The sequence below is a fragment of the Oncorhynchus keta genome, unplaced genomic scaffold, assembly GCF_023373465.1.
Source record: "Oncorhynchus keta strain PuntledgeMale-10-30-2019 unplaced genomic scaffold, Oket_V2 Un_contig_19797_pilon_pilon, whole genome shotgun sequence".
NCBI classification, from domain to species: Eukaryota; Metazoa; Chordata; class Actinopteri; order Salmoniformes; family Salmonidae; genus Oncorhynchus; species Oncorhynchus keta.
The window spans coordinates 1-15,000 of record NW_026281667.1 but is presented as its reverse complement, the minus strand read 5'-3'; the positions used below and the strand labels follow the sequence as shown (position 1 = coordinate 15,000).

The 15,000-nt window shown below is 50.2% G+C and overlaps 1 protein-coding gene across 1 annotated transcript in view; it reads right to left on the bottom strand.

Moving 5' to 3' along the window:
• Positions 1-14,970, bottom strand: part of LOC118380360 (tuberin-like) — a gene marked incomplete at its 3' end in the record, with an annotated part of 47,230 nt that extends 32,260 nt beyond the window's left edge. The window contains 5 exon segments of the mRNA XM_052504574.1: positions 1,096-1,221; positions 2,975-3,023; positions 3,466-3,583; positions 14,368-14,515; positions 14,839-14,970. Of these exon segments, the coding sequence (XP_052360534.1) occupies positions 1,096-1,221; positions 2,975-3,023; positions 3,466-3,583; positions 14,368-14,515; positions 14,839-14,913 (516 nt within the window).
• Between the last annotated feature and the right edge of the window lie 30 nt (positions 14,971-15,000).

Here is a 15,000-nt window from a genome sequence, read left to right as displayed (position 1 = left end):
GATGTTAGAATATGTTAGATGTTAGAACTCACCTGCACTCCCTCACACACTCACCTGCACTCCCTCACCTGCACTGCCTCACACACTCACCTGCACAGCCTCACACACTCACCAGCACAGCCTCACACACTCACCAGCACTCCCTCACACTCACCTGCACTCCCTCACACTCACCTGCACTCCCTCACACTCACCTGCACTCCCTCACACTCACCTGCACTCCCACACACTCACCTGCACTCCCTCACACACTCACCTGCACTCCCTCACACACTCACCTGCACTCCCTCACACACTCACCTGCACTCCCTCACACACTCACCTGCACTCCCTCACACACTCACCTGCACTCCCTCACACACTCACCTGCACTCCCTCACACACTCACCTGCACTCCCTCACACACTCACCTGCACTCCCTCACACACTCACCTGCACTCCCTCACCTGCACTCCCTCACACACTCACCTGCACTCCCTCACACACTCACCTGCACTCACTCACCTGCACTCCCTCACACACTCACCTGCACTCACTCACCTGCACTCCCTCACACACTCACCTGCACTCACTCACCTGCACTCCCTCACACACTCACCTGCACTCCCTCACACACTCACCTGCACTCCCTCACACACTCACCTGCACTCCCTCACACACTCACCTGCACTCCCTCACACACTCACCTGCACTCCCTCACACACTCACCTGCACTCCCTCACACACTCACCTGCACTCCCTCACACACTCACCTGCACTCCCTCACACACTCACCTGCACTCCCTCACACACACTCACCTGCACTCCCTCACACACACTCACCTGCACTCCCTCACACACTCACCTGCACTCCCTCACTCACTCACCTACACTGCCTCACTCACTCACCTACACTGCCTCACTCACTCACCTACACTGCCTCACTCACTCACCTACACTGCCTCACTCACTCACCTACACTGCCTCACTCACTCACCTACACTGCCTCACTCACTCACCTACACTGCCTCACTCACTCACCTACACTCCCTCACACACTCACCTACACTGCCTCACACACTCACCTACACTCCCTCACCAACACTCACTGCTCACCTTCCAGCAGGACTCACAGAACTCCTTGACGTTGACGGTGCGACAGAGAGTGATGATGAAGACGGTGAGGGAGTCAGAGGGGAGGCAGTTATAACACACCACCGCATCCAGCACCTGTAGAGCCATCTGAACATACACACACCGAGACGACACACACACACACAGAGACGACACACACACACACAGACACACAGAGACGACACACACACAGAGACGACACACACACACAGAGACGACACACACACACACAGACGACACACACACACACACACACAGAGAGACGACACACACACACACACACACAGAGACGACACACACACACACACAGACGACACACACACAGACACACACACACACACACAGACGACACACACACACACACACACACACACACACACACGACACACACACACACACACACACACACACACACACACACACACACACACACACACACAGACAGAGACGACACACACACAGAGACGACACACACAGAGACGACACACACACACACACAGACGACACACACACACACACACAGAGAGACGACACACACACACACACAGAGACGACACACACAGAGACGACACACACACACACACAGAGACGACACACACACACACACACAGAGACGACACACACACACACACACAGAGACGACACACACACAGAGACGACACACACACAGAGACGACACACACACACACACAGAGACGACACACACACAGAGACGACACACACACAGAGACGACACACACACACACACAGAGACGACACACACACACACACACAGAGACGACACACACACACACAGACGACACACACACACACACACAGAGACGACACACACACACACAGACGGCACACACACACACACACACAGAGACGACACACACACACACACAGAGACGACACACACACACACACAGAGACGACACACACACACACAGAGACGACACACACACACACAGAGACGACACACACACACACACACAGAGACGACACACACACACACACAGACGACACACACACACACACACACACACACAGAGACGACACACACACACACAGAGACGACACACACACACACAGAGACGACACACACACACACAGAGACGACACACACACACACACAGAGACGACACACACACACACACACAGAGACGACACACACACACACACAGAGACGACACACACACACACACAGAGACGACACACACACACACAGAGACGACACACACACACGTAAGGGTTAATGACCTCATGAATAAAAAGTCCAGAGTTGTAAAACCTCGACATCAGAGTAAATTAAATATTACCTCAATGTCTGCAGAGTAAATTAAATATTACCTCAATGTCTGCAGAGTAAATTAAATATTACCTCAAATGTCTGCAGAGTAAATTAAATATTACTTCAATGTCTGCAGAGTAAATTAAATATTACCTCAATGTCTGCAGAGTAAATTAAATATTACCTCAAATGTCTGCAGAGTAAATTAAATATTACTTCAATGTCTGCAGAGTAAATTAAATATTACCTCAATGTCTGCAGAGTAAATTAAATATTACCTCAATGTCTGTAGAGTAAATTAAATATTACCTCAATGTCTGTAGAGTAAATTAAATATTACCTCAATGTCTGTAGAGTAAATTAAATATTACCTCAATGTCTGCAGAGTAAATTAAATATTACCTCAATGTCTGCAGAGTAAATTAAATATTACCTCAATGTCTGTAGAGTAAATTAAATATTACCTCAATGTCTGCAGAGTAAATTAAATATTACCTCAATGTCTGCAGAGTAAATTAAATATTACCTCAATGTCTGCAGAGTAAATTAAATATTACCTCAATGTCTGCAGAGTAAATTAAATATTACCTCAATGTCTGTCGAGGCTGTTGTCCGGTTACACAGCAGACAGATCTTCCTGTTGGACAAAACCACACACACTGAGACCTAGCGTGTGCGTGTGTGTGTTTAACTAATCAGAAGACCCCACAAAAATATTATACTAACAAAAATTGTGTGTGTGTGTGTGTGTGTGTGTGTGTGTGTGACCCCACAATAATAATAAAATAAACATTTGACCAACTGGGGACATTTTGTTAGTCCCCACAAGGTCAAATGCAATTTCTAGTGGGGTTTAGGGTAGAAATAGTGTTAGGAGTTAGAGTTAGGTTGAGGGTTAGGAGCTAGGGTTTCGAGTTAAGGTTAGGGTACAGGTTAGGGATTAAGGTTAGGGATTAAGGGTTAGGGTACAGGTTAGGGATTAAGGTTAGGGATTAAAGGTTAGGGAAAATAGTATTTTGAATGGGACTGAATTGTGTGTCCCCACTAGGTTAGCTGGACACGACTGTGTGTGTTCTTACTGGACCATGACGGATACGTTCTGGTCGAGGTAGCAGCTGTTGAACTTGACCAGGTTGACCAGGACGTGGAGGAAGTCAGCGGTCAGACCAATGTCCATCCACAGCAGGACAAACCCAGCTGCAGGTGATCAATAAATTAAATCAACCAGTCAGTCAAACATATCGTGACCAAATCAGTCAAACATATCGTGACCAGTCAGTCAAACATATCATGACCAATCAGTCAATATCTTTCTCAAGGGTCCCAGTTGGGCTATTCATTGGGCAAGTGAATATCTCGTGGACAGACTCTGTAACATGGTAACATGGTAGTGTAACGACTGTCAAAAGACTGTGGGGTGGAACCATCTACAGGTCAAAGACTGTGGGGTGGAACCATCTACATGTCAAAGACTGTGGGGTGGAACCATCTACAGGTCAAAGACTGTGGGGTGGAACCATCTACAGGTCAAAGACTGTGGGGTGGAACCATCTACAGGTCAAAGACTGTGGGGTGGAACCATCTACATGTCAAAGACTGTGGGGTGGAACCATCTACAGGTCAAAGACTGTGGGGTGGAACCATCTACAGGTCAAAGACTGTGGGGTGGAACCATCTACATGTCAAAGACTGTGGGGTGGAACCATCTACATGTCAAAGACTGTGGGGTGGAACCATCTACATGTCAAAGACTGTGGGGTGGAACCATCTACATGTCAAAGACTGTGGGGTGGAACCATCTACAGGTCAAAGACTGTGGGGTGGAACCATCTACATGTCAAAGACTGTGGGGTGGAACCATCTACAGGTCAAAGACTGTGGGGTGGAACCATCTACAGGTCAAAGACTGTGGGGTGGAACCATCTACAGGTCAAAGACTGTGGGGTGGAACCATCTACAGGTCAAAGACTGTGGGGTGGAACCATCTACATGTCAAAGACTGTGGGGTGGAACCATCTACATGTCAAAGACTGTGGGGTGGAACCATCTGCAGGTCAAAGACTGTGGGGTGGAACCATCTACATGTCAAAGACTGTGGGGTGGAACCATCTGCAGGTCAAAGACTGTGGGGTGGAACCATCTACAGGTCAAAGACTGTGGGGTGGAACCATCTACAGGTCAAAGACTGTGGGGTGGAACCATCTACAGGTCAAAGACTGTGGGGTGGAACCATCTACAGGTCAAAGACTGTGGGGTGGAACCATCTACAGGTCAAAGACTGTGGGGTGGAACCATCTACAGGTCAAAGACTGTGGGGTGGAACCATCTACAGGTCAAAGACTGTGGGGTGGAACCATCTACAGGTCAAAGACTGTGGGGTGGAACCATCTACAGGTCAAAGACTGTGGGGTGGAACCATCTACATGTCAAAGACTGTGGGGTGGAACCATCTACAGGTCAAAGACTGTGGGGTGGAACCATCTACAGGTCAAAGACTGTGGGGTGGAACCATCTACAGGTCAAAGACTGTGGGGTGGAACCATCTACAGGTCAAAGACTGTGGGGTGGAATCATCTACATAGGAGACGTAGGAGACTCTGCTAGCTAGCCAACAGCTAACAGCTAACAGCTAGCCAACGTCTACTGTTTCGAATTCAATCACCGGTCAGGTAGTATCACTTTTTCATTTCATTACAGTACAACGGTTTGATTTGTTTGATCGTAGCTAGCTACATAGCCGTCTTTGTTTCAAAGATAATTGTGTAGTCTAGACCGATTTCCTAGGTTAGCTAGCCAGCTATTGTCGTTCTTTTAACTCAACGTAACGTAAACAACACTGCTAGCTAGCCAGCTAGCCCCCGAATAGCAGCACTGTAGAATTATTACACTCAACGGAACGACTTGATTAGTGTAGTGTCAACAACGCAGCTACTGCCAGCTAGCCTACTTTAGCAGTACTGTATCATTTTAATCATTTTAGTCAATAAGATTCTTGCTACGTAAGCTTAACTTTCTGAACATTCGAGACGTGTAGTCCGCTTGTCATTCCAATTTCCTTGCATTAGCGTAGCCTTTTCTGTAGCCTGTCAACTATGTGTCTGTCTATCCCTGTTCTCTCCTCTCTGCACAGATCATACAAACGCTCCACACCGCGTGGCCGCGACCACCCTAACCTGGTGGTCCCAGCGCGTACGACCCACGTGGAGTTCCAGGTCTCTGGTAGCCTCTGGAACTGCCAATCTGCGGCCAACAAGGCAGAGTTCATCTCAGCCTATGCCTCCCTCCAGTCCCTTGACTTCTTGGCACTGACGGAAACATGGATCACCACAGATAACACTGCTACTCCTACTGCTCTCTCCTCGTCCGCCCACGTGTTCTCGCACACCCCGAGAGCTTCTGGTCAGCGGGGTGGTGGCACCGGGATCCTCATCTCTCCCAAGTGGTTTTCTCTCTTTCTCCCTTACCCATCTGTCTATTGCCTCCTTTGAATTCCATGCTGTCACAGTTACCAGCCCTTTCAAGCTTAACATCCTTATCATTTATCGCCCTCCAGGTTCCCTCGGAGAGTTCATCAATGAGCTTGATGCCTTGATAAGCTCCTTTCCTGAGGACGGCTCACCTCTCACAGTTCTGGGCGACTTTAACCTCCCCACGTCTACCTTTGACTCATTCCTCTCTGCCTCCTTCTTTCCACTCCTCTCCTCTTTTGACCTCACCCTCTCACCTTCCCCCTACTCACAAGGCAGGCAATACGCTTGACCTCATCTTTACTAGATGCTGTTCTTCCACTAACCTCATTGCAACTCCCCTCCAAGTCTCCGACCACTACCTTGTATCCTTTTCCCTCTCGCTCTCATCCAACACTTCCCACACTGCCCCTACTCGGATGGTATCGCGCCGTCCCAACCTTCGCTCTCTCTCCCCGCTACTCTCTCCTCTTCCATCCTATCTTCTCTTCCCTCTGCTCAAACTTTCTCCAACCTATCTCCTGATTCTGCATCCTCAACCCTCCTCTCCTCCCTTACTGCATCCTTTGACTCCCTATGTCCCCTATCCTCCAGGCCGGCTCGGTCCTCCCTCCCGCTCCGTGGCTCGACGACTCATTGCGAGCTCACAGAACAGGGCTCCGGGCAGCCGAGCGGAAATGGAGGAAAACTCGCCTCCCTGCGGACCTGGCATCCTTTCACTCCCTCCTCTCTACATTTTCCTCCTCTGTCTCTGCTGCTAAAGCCACTTTCTACCATTCTAAATTCCAAGCATCCGCCTCTAACCCTAGGAAGCTCTTTGCCACCTTCTCCTCCCTCCTGAATCCCCCCCCTCCCTCCTCCCTCTCTGCAGATGACTTCGTCAACCATTTTGAAAAGAAGGTCGATGACATCCGATCCTCGTTTGCTAAGTCAAACGACACCGCTGGTTCTGCTCACACTCCCTACCCTATGCTCTGACCTCTTTCTCCCCTCTCTCTCCAGATGAAATCTAGCGTCTTGTGACGGCCGGCCGCCCAACAACCTGCCCGCTTGACCCTATCCCCTCCTCTCTCTCCAGACCATTTCCGGAGACCTTCTCCCTTACCTCACCTCGCTCATCAACTCATCCCTGACCGCTGGCTACGTCCCTCCCGTCTTCAAGAGAGCGAGAGTTGCACCCTTCTGAAAAAACCTACACTCGATCCCTCCGATGTCAACAACTACAGACCAGTATCCCTTCTCTTTCTCTCCAAAACTCTTGAGCGTGCCGTCCTTGGCCAGCTCTACCGCTATCTCTCTCAGAATGACCTTCTTGATCCAAATCAGTCAGGTTTCAAGACTAGTCATTCAACTGAGACTGCTCTTCTCTGTATCACGGAGGCGCTCCGCACTGCTAAAGTTAACTCTCTCTCCTCTGCTCTCATCCTTCTCGACCTATCGGCTGCCTTCGATACTGTGAACCATCAGATCCTCCTCTCCACCCTCTCCGAGTTGGGCATCTCCGGCGCGGCCCACGCTTGGATTGCGTCCTACCTGACAGGTCGCTCCTACCAGGTGGCGTGGCGAGAATCTGTCTCCTCACCACGCGCTCTCACCACTGGTGTCCCCCAGGGCTCTGTTCTAGGCCCTCTCTTATTCTCGCTATACACCAAGTCACTTGGCTCTGTCATAACCTCACATGGTCTTTCCTATCATTGCTATGCAGACGACACACAATTAATCTTCCCTTTCCCCCTTCTGATGACCAGGTGGCGACCGCATCTCTGCATGTCTGGCAGACATATCAGTGTGGATGACGGATCACCACCTCAAGCTGAACCTCAGCAAGACGGAGCTCCTCTTCCTCCCGGGGAAGGACTGCCCGTTCCATGATCTCGCCATCACGGTTGACAACTCCATTGTGTCCTCCTCCCAGAGCGCTAAGAACCTTGGCGTGATCCTGACAACACCCTGACGTTCTCAACTAACATCAAGGCGGTGTCCCGTTCCTGTAGGTTCATGCTCTACAACATCCGCAGAGTACGACCCTGCCTCACACAGGAAGCGGCGCAGGTCCTAATCCAGGCACTTGTCATCTCCCGTCTTGATTACTGCAACTCGCTGTTGGCTGGGCTCCCTGCCTGTGCCATTAAACCCCTACAACTCATCCAGAACGCCGCAGCCCGTCTGGTGTTCAACCTTCCCAAGTTCTCTCACGTCACCCCGCTCCTCCGCTCTCTCCACTGGCTTCCAGTTGAAGCTCGCATCCGCTACAAGACCATGGTGCTCGCCACGGAGCTGTGAGGGGAACGGCACCTCAGTACCTCCAGGCTCTGATCAGGCCCTACACCCAAACAAGGGCACTGCGTTCATCCACCTCTGGCCTGCTCGCCTCCCTACCACTGAGGAAGTACAGTTCCCGCTCAGCCCAATCAAAACTGTTCGCTGCTCTGGCCCCCAATGGTGGAACAAACTCCCTCACGACGCCAGGACAGCGGAGTCAATCACCACCTTCCGGAGACACCTGAAACCCCACCTCTTCAAGGAATACCTAGGATAGGGTAAGTAAGGGTAAGTAATCCTTTTCACCCCCCCTTCTCCCTCCCCAACAAGATTTAGATGCAAGTGGCTGTTCCACTGGTTGTCATAAGGTGTATGCACCAATTTGTAAGTCGCTCTGGATAAGAGCGTCTGCTAAATGACTTAAATGTAAATGTAAATATCTACATCTACAGGTCAAAGACTGTGGGGTGGAACCATCTACATGTCAAAGACTGTGGGGTGGAACCATCTACAGGTCAAAGACTGTGGGGTGGAACCATCTACATGTCAAAGACTGTGGGGTGGAATCATCTACAGGTCAAAGACTGTGGGGTGGAACCATCTACAGGTCAAAGACTGTGGGGTGGAACCATCTACAGGTCAAAGACTGTGGGGTGGAACCATCTACAGGTCAAAGACTGTGGGGTGGAACCATCTACATGTCAAAGACTGTGGGGTGGAATCATCTACATGTCAAAGACTGTGGGGTGGAATCATCTACAGGTCAAAGACTGTGGGGTGGAATCATCTACAGGTCAAAGACTGTGGGGTGGAACCATCTACAGGTCAAAGACTGTGGGGTGGAACCATCTACATGTCAAAGACTGTAACCATCTACAGGTCAAAGACTGTGGGGTGGAACCATCTACAGGTCAAAGACTGTGGGGTGGAATCATCTACATGTCAAAGACTGTGGGGTGGAACCATCTACAGGTCAAAGACTGTGGGGTGGAACCATCTACAGGTCAAAGACTGTGGGGTGGAACCATCTACAGGTCAAAGACTGTGGGGTGGAACCATCTACATGTCAAAGACTGTGGGGTGGAACCATCTACAGGTCAAAGACTGTGGGGTGGAACCATCTACAGGTCAAAGACTGTGGGGTGGAACCATCTACAGGTCAAAGACTGTGGGGTGGAACCATCTACAGGTCAAAGACTGTGGGGTGGAACCATCTACAGGTCAAAGACTGTGGGGTGGAACCATCTACAGGTCAAAGACTGTGGGGTGGAACCATCTACAGGTCAAAGACTGTGGGGTGGAACCATCTACAGGTCAAAGACTGTGGGGTGGAACCATCTACAGGTCAAAGACTGTGGGGTGGAACCATCTACAGGTCAAAGACTGTGGGGTGGAACCATCTACATGTCAAAGACTGTGGGTGGAACCATCTACATGTCAAAGACTGTGGGGTGGAACCATCTACAGGTCAAAGACTGTGGGTGGAACCATCTACAGGTCAAAGACTGTGGGGTGGAACCATCTACAGGTCAAAGACTGTGGGTGGAACCATCTACAGGTCAAAGACTGTGGGGTGGAACCATCTACAGGTCAAAGACTGTGGGTGGAACCATCTACAGGTCAAAGACTGTGGGTGGAACCATCTGCAGGTCAAAGACTGTGGGTGGAACCATCTACAGGTCAAAGACTGTGGGGTGGAACCATCTACAGGTCAAAGACTGTGGGTGGAACCATCTACATGTCAAAGACTGTGGGGTGGAACCATCTACATGTCAAAGACTGTGAGGTGGAACCATCTACAGGTCAAAGACTGTGGGGTGGAACCATCTACAGGTCAAAGACTGTGGGGTGGAACCATCTACAGGTCAAAGACTGTGGGGTGTAACCATCTACAGGTCAAAGACTGTGGGGTGGAACCATCTACAGGTCAAAGACTGTGGGGTGGAACCATCTACAGGTCAAAGACTGTGGGGTGGAACCATCTACAGGTCAAAGACTGTGGGGTGGAACCATCTACAGGTCAAAGACTGTGGGGTGGAACCATCTACAGGTCAAAGACTGTGGGGTGGAACCATCTACAGGTCAAAGACTGTGGGGTGGAACCATCTACATCTACATGTCAAAGACTGTGGGGTGGAACCATCTACATGTCAAAGACTGTGGGGTGGAACCATCTACATGTCAAAGACTGTGGGGTGGAACCATCTACATGTCAAAGACTGTGGGGTGGAACCATCTACATCTACAGGTCAAAGACTGTGGGGTGGAACCATCTACATCTACAGGTCAAAGACTGTGGGGTGGAACCATCTACATGTCAAAGACTGTGGGGTGGAACCATCTACATGTCAAAGACTGTGGGGTGGAACCATCTACATCTACAGGTCAAAGACTGTGGGGTGGAACCATCTACATCTACAGGTCAAAGACTGTGGGGTGGAACCATCTACATCTACATGTCAAAGACTGTGGGGTGGAACCATCTACATCTACAGGTCAAAGACTGTGGGGTGGAACCATCTACATCTACAGGTCAAAGACTGTGGGGTGGAACCATCTACATCTACAGGTCAAAGACTGTGGGGTGGAACCATCTACATCTACAGGTCAAAGACTGTGGGGTGGAACCATCTACAGGTCAAAGACTGTGGGGTGGAACCATCTACAGGTCAAAGACTGTGGGGTGGAACCATCTACAGGTCAAAGACTGTGGGGTGGAACCATCTACAGGTCAAAGACTGTGGGGTGGAACCATCTACAGGTCAAAGACTGTGGGGTGGAACCATCTACAGGTCAAAGACTGTGGGGTGGAACCATCTACAGGTCAAAGACTGTGGGGTGGAACCATCTACAGGTCAAAGACTGTGGGGTGGAACCATCTACATGTCAAAGACTGTGGGGTGGAACCATCTACATGTCAAAGACTGTGGGTGGAACCATCTACATGTCAAAGACTGTGAGGTGGAACCATCTACAGGTCAAAGACTGTGGGGTGGAACCATCTACAGGTCAAAGACTGTGGGTGGAACCATCTACAGGTCAAAGACTGTGGGGTGGAACCATCTACATGTCAAAGACTGTGGGGTGGAACCATCTACAGGTCAAAGACTGTGGGTGGAACCATCTACAGGTCAAAGACTGTGGGGTGGAACCATCTACAGGTCAAAGACTGTGGGGTGGAACCATCTACAGGTCAAAGACTGTGGGGTGGAACCATCTACAGGTCAAAGACTGTGGGGTGGAACCATCTACAGGTCAAAGACTGTGGGGTGGAACCATCTGCAGGTCAAAGACTGTGGGGTGGAACCATCTACAGGTCAAAGACTGTGGGGTGGAACCATCTACAGGTCAAAGACTGTGGGGTGGAACCATCTACATGTCAAAGACTGTGGGGTGGAACCATCTACAGGTCAAAGACTGTGGGGTGGAACCATCTACAGGTCAAAGACTGTGGGGTGGAACCATCTACAGGTCAAAGACTGTGGGGTGGAACCATCTACAGGTCAAAGACTGTGGGGTGGAATCATCTACATCTGCAGGTCAAAGACTGTGGGGTGGAACCATCTACATGTCAAAGACTGTGGGGTGGAACCATCTACAGGTCAAAGACTGTGGGGTGGAACCATCTACATGTCAAAGACTGTGGGGTGGAATCATCTACAGGTCAAAGACTGTGGGGTGGAATCATCTACAGGTCAAAGACTGTGGGGTGGAACCATCTACAGGTCAAAGACTGTGGGGTGGAACCATCTACAGGTCAAAGACTGTGGGGTGGAACCATCTACAGGTCAAAGACTGTGGGGTGGAACCATCTACATGTCAAAGACTGTGGGGTGGAATCATCTACAGGTCAAAGACTGTGGGGTGGAATCATCTACAGGTCAAAGACTGTGGGGTGGAACCATCTACAGGTCAAAGACTGTGGGGTGGAACCATCTACATGTCAAAGACTGTGGGGTGGAACCATCTACATGTCAAAGACTGTGAGGTGGAACCATCTACAGGTCAAAGACTGTGGGGTGGAACCATCTACAGGTCAAAGACTGTGGGGTGGAACCATCTACAGGTCAAAGACTGTGGGGTGGAACCATCTACATGTCAAAGACTGTGGGGTGGAACCATCTACAGGTCAAAGACTGTGGGGTGGAACCATCTACAGGTCAAAGACTGTGGGGTGGAACCATCTACAGGTCAAAGACTGTGGGGTGGAACCATCTACAGGTCAAAGACTGTGGGGTGGAACCATCTACAGGTCAAAGACTGTGGGGTGGAACCATCTACAGGTCAAAGACTGTGGGGTGGAACCATCTACATCTACATGTCAAAGACTGTGGGGTGGAACCATCTACATCTACAGGTCAAAGACTGTGGGGTGGAACCATCTACATGTCAAAGACTGTGGGGTGGAACCATCTACATGTCAAAGACTGTGGGGTGGAACCATCTACATCTACAGGTCAAAGACTGTGGGGTGGAACCATCTACATCTACAGGTCAAAGACTGTGGGGTGGAACCATCTACATCTACATGTCAAAGACTGTGGGGTGGAACCATCTACATCTACAGGTCAAAGACTGTGGGGTGGAACCATCTACATCTACAGGTCAAAGACTGTGGGGTGGAACCATCTACATCTACAGGTCAAAGACTGTGGGGTGGAATCATCTACATGTCAAAGACTGTGGGGTGGAACCATCTACAGGTCAAAGACTGTGGGGTGGAATCATCTACATGTCAAAGACTGTGGGGTGGAACCATCTACAGGTCAAAGACTGTGGGGTGGAACCATCTACAGGTCAAAGACTGTGGGGTGGAACCATCTACAGGTCAAAGACTGTGGGGTGGAATCATCTACAGGTCAAAGACTGTGGGGTGGAACCATCTACAGGTCAAAGACTGTGGGGTGGAACCATCTACAGGTCAAAGACTGTGGGGTGGAACCATCTACAGGTCAAAGACTGTGGGGTGGAACCATCTACAGGTCAAAGACTGTGGGGTGGAACCATCTACATGTCAAAGACTGTGGGGTGGAACCATCTACATCTACAGGTCAAAGACTGTGGGGTGGAATCATCTACATCTACAGGTCAAAGACTGTGGGGTGGAACCATCTACAGGTCAAAGACTGTGGTGTGGAACCATCTACATGTCAAAGACTGTGGGGTGGAACCATCTACATGTCAAAGACTGTGGGGTGGAACCATCTACAGGTCAAAGACTGTGGTGTGGAACCATCTACATGTCAAAGACTGTGGGGTGGAACCATCTACATGTCAAAGACTGTGGGGTGGAACCATCTACAGGTCAAAGACTGTGGGGTGGAACCATCTACATCTACAGGTCAAAGACTGTGGGGTGGAATCATCTACATCTACAGGTCAAAGACTGTGGGATGGAACCATCTACATGTCAAAGACTGTGGGGTGGAACCATCTACAGGTCAAAGACTGTGGGGTGGAACCATCTACATGTCAAAGACTGTGGGGTGGAACCATCTACAGGTCAAAGACTGTGGGGTGGAACCATCTACAGGTCAAAGACTGTGGGGTGGAACCATCTACAGGTCAAAGACTGTGGGGTGGAACCATCTACAGGTCAAAGACTGTGGGGTGGAACCATCTACATCTACAGGTCAAAGACTGTGGGGTGGAACCATCTACATGTCAAAGACTGTGGGGTGGAACCATCTACATGTCAAAGACTGTGGGGTGGAACCATCTACATGTCAAAGACTGTGGGGTGGAACCATCTACATGTCAAAGACTGTGGGGTGGAACCATCTACAGGTCAAAGACTGTGGGGTGGAACCATCTACATGTCAAAGACTGTGGGGTGGAACCATCTACATGTCAAAGACTGTGGGTGGAACCATCTACAGGTCAAAGACTGTGGGTGGAACCATCTACAGGTCAAAGACTGTGGGGTGGAACCATCTACAGGTCAAAGACTGTGGGGTGGAACCATCTACAGGTCAAAGACTGTGGGGTGGAATCATCTACAGGTCAAAGACTGTGGGGTGGAACCATCTACAGGTCAAAGACTGTGGGGTGGAACCATCTACAGGTCAAAGACTGTGGGGTGGAACCATCGACAGGTCAAAGACTGTGGGGTGGAACCATCGACAGGTCAAAGACTGTGGGGTGGAACCATCTACAGGTCAAAGACTGTGGGGTGGAACCATCTACAGGTCAAAGACTGTGGGGTGGAACCATCTACAGGTCACAGTGTAAAAAGGGTTGATGTTGTCTCACCTATGTCCTCCTCCAGGTACGTGATGTCCTTCCCGTTCTCCGTCAGGGCCTTGAACACCTCCAGCCTGTCAGACAGGTCCTCATTGGACGGCTGGTAGTCTCTGATCACCTTGAAGAAGAAGGCCCGCAGAGGACCCAGACGCTCACCCTGGTAGACACACACACACACAGAGAGAGGGAGGCAACATACACAGGAAATCAACATACTTACTTGTTCCCTGTGGCGCCTCCTAGATAATGTGTGTGTGTGTGTGTGTGTGTGTGTGTGTGTGTGTGTGTGTGTGTGTGTGTGTGTGTGTGTGTGTGTCTCTGTGTGTCTCTGTGTGTCTCTGTGTGTCTCTGTGTGTCTCTGTGTGTCTCTGTGTGTCTCTGTGTGTGTGTCTGTGTGTGTCTCTGTGTGTGTGTGTGTCTCTGTGTGTGTGTGTGTCTCTGTGTGTGTGTGTGTCTCTGTGTGTGTGTGTGTGTGTGTACCTGTCCCTGTATGACAGCTCTGAGGAGCAGCAGGACAGCATGTCTAGCTTCAGGTGGCTGTTCTGGAGTCAGCATGTCCTCCACCGCCTTCCATACGGCTTCCACTGCATGCTGTAACACACACACATTAATACACACACACACACACACAGAGAGAGGGAG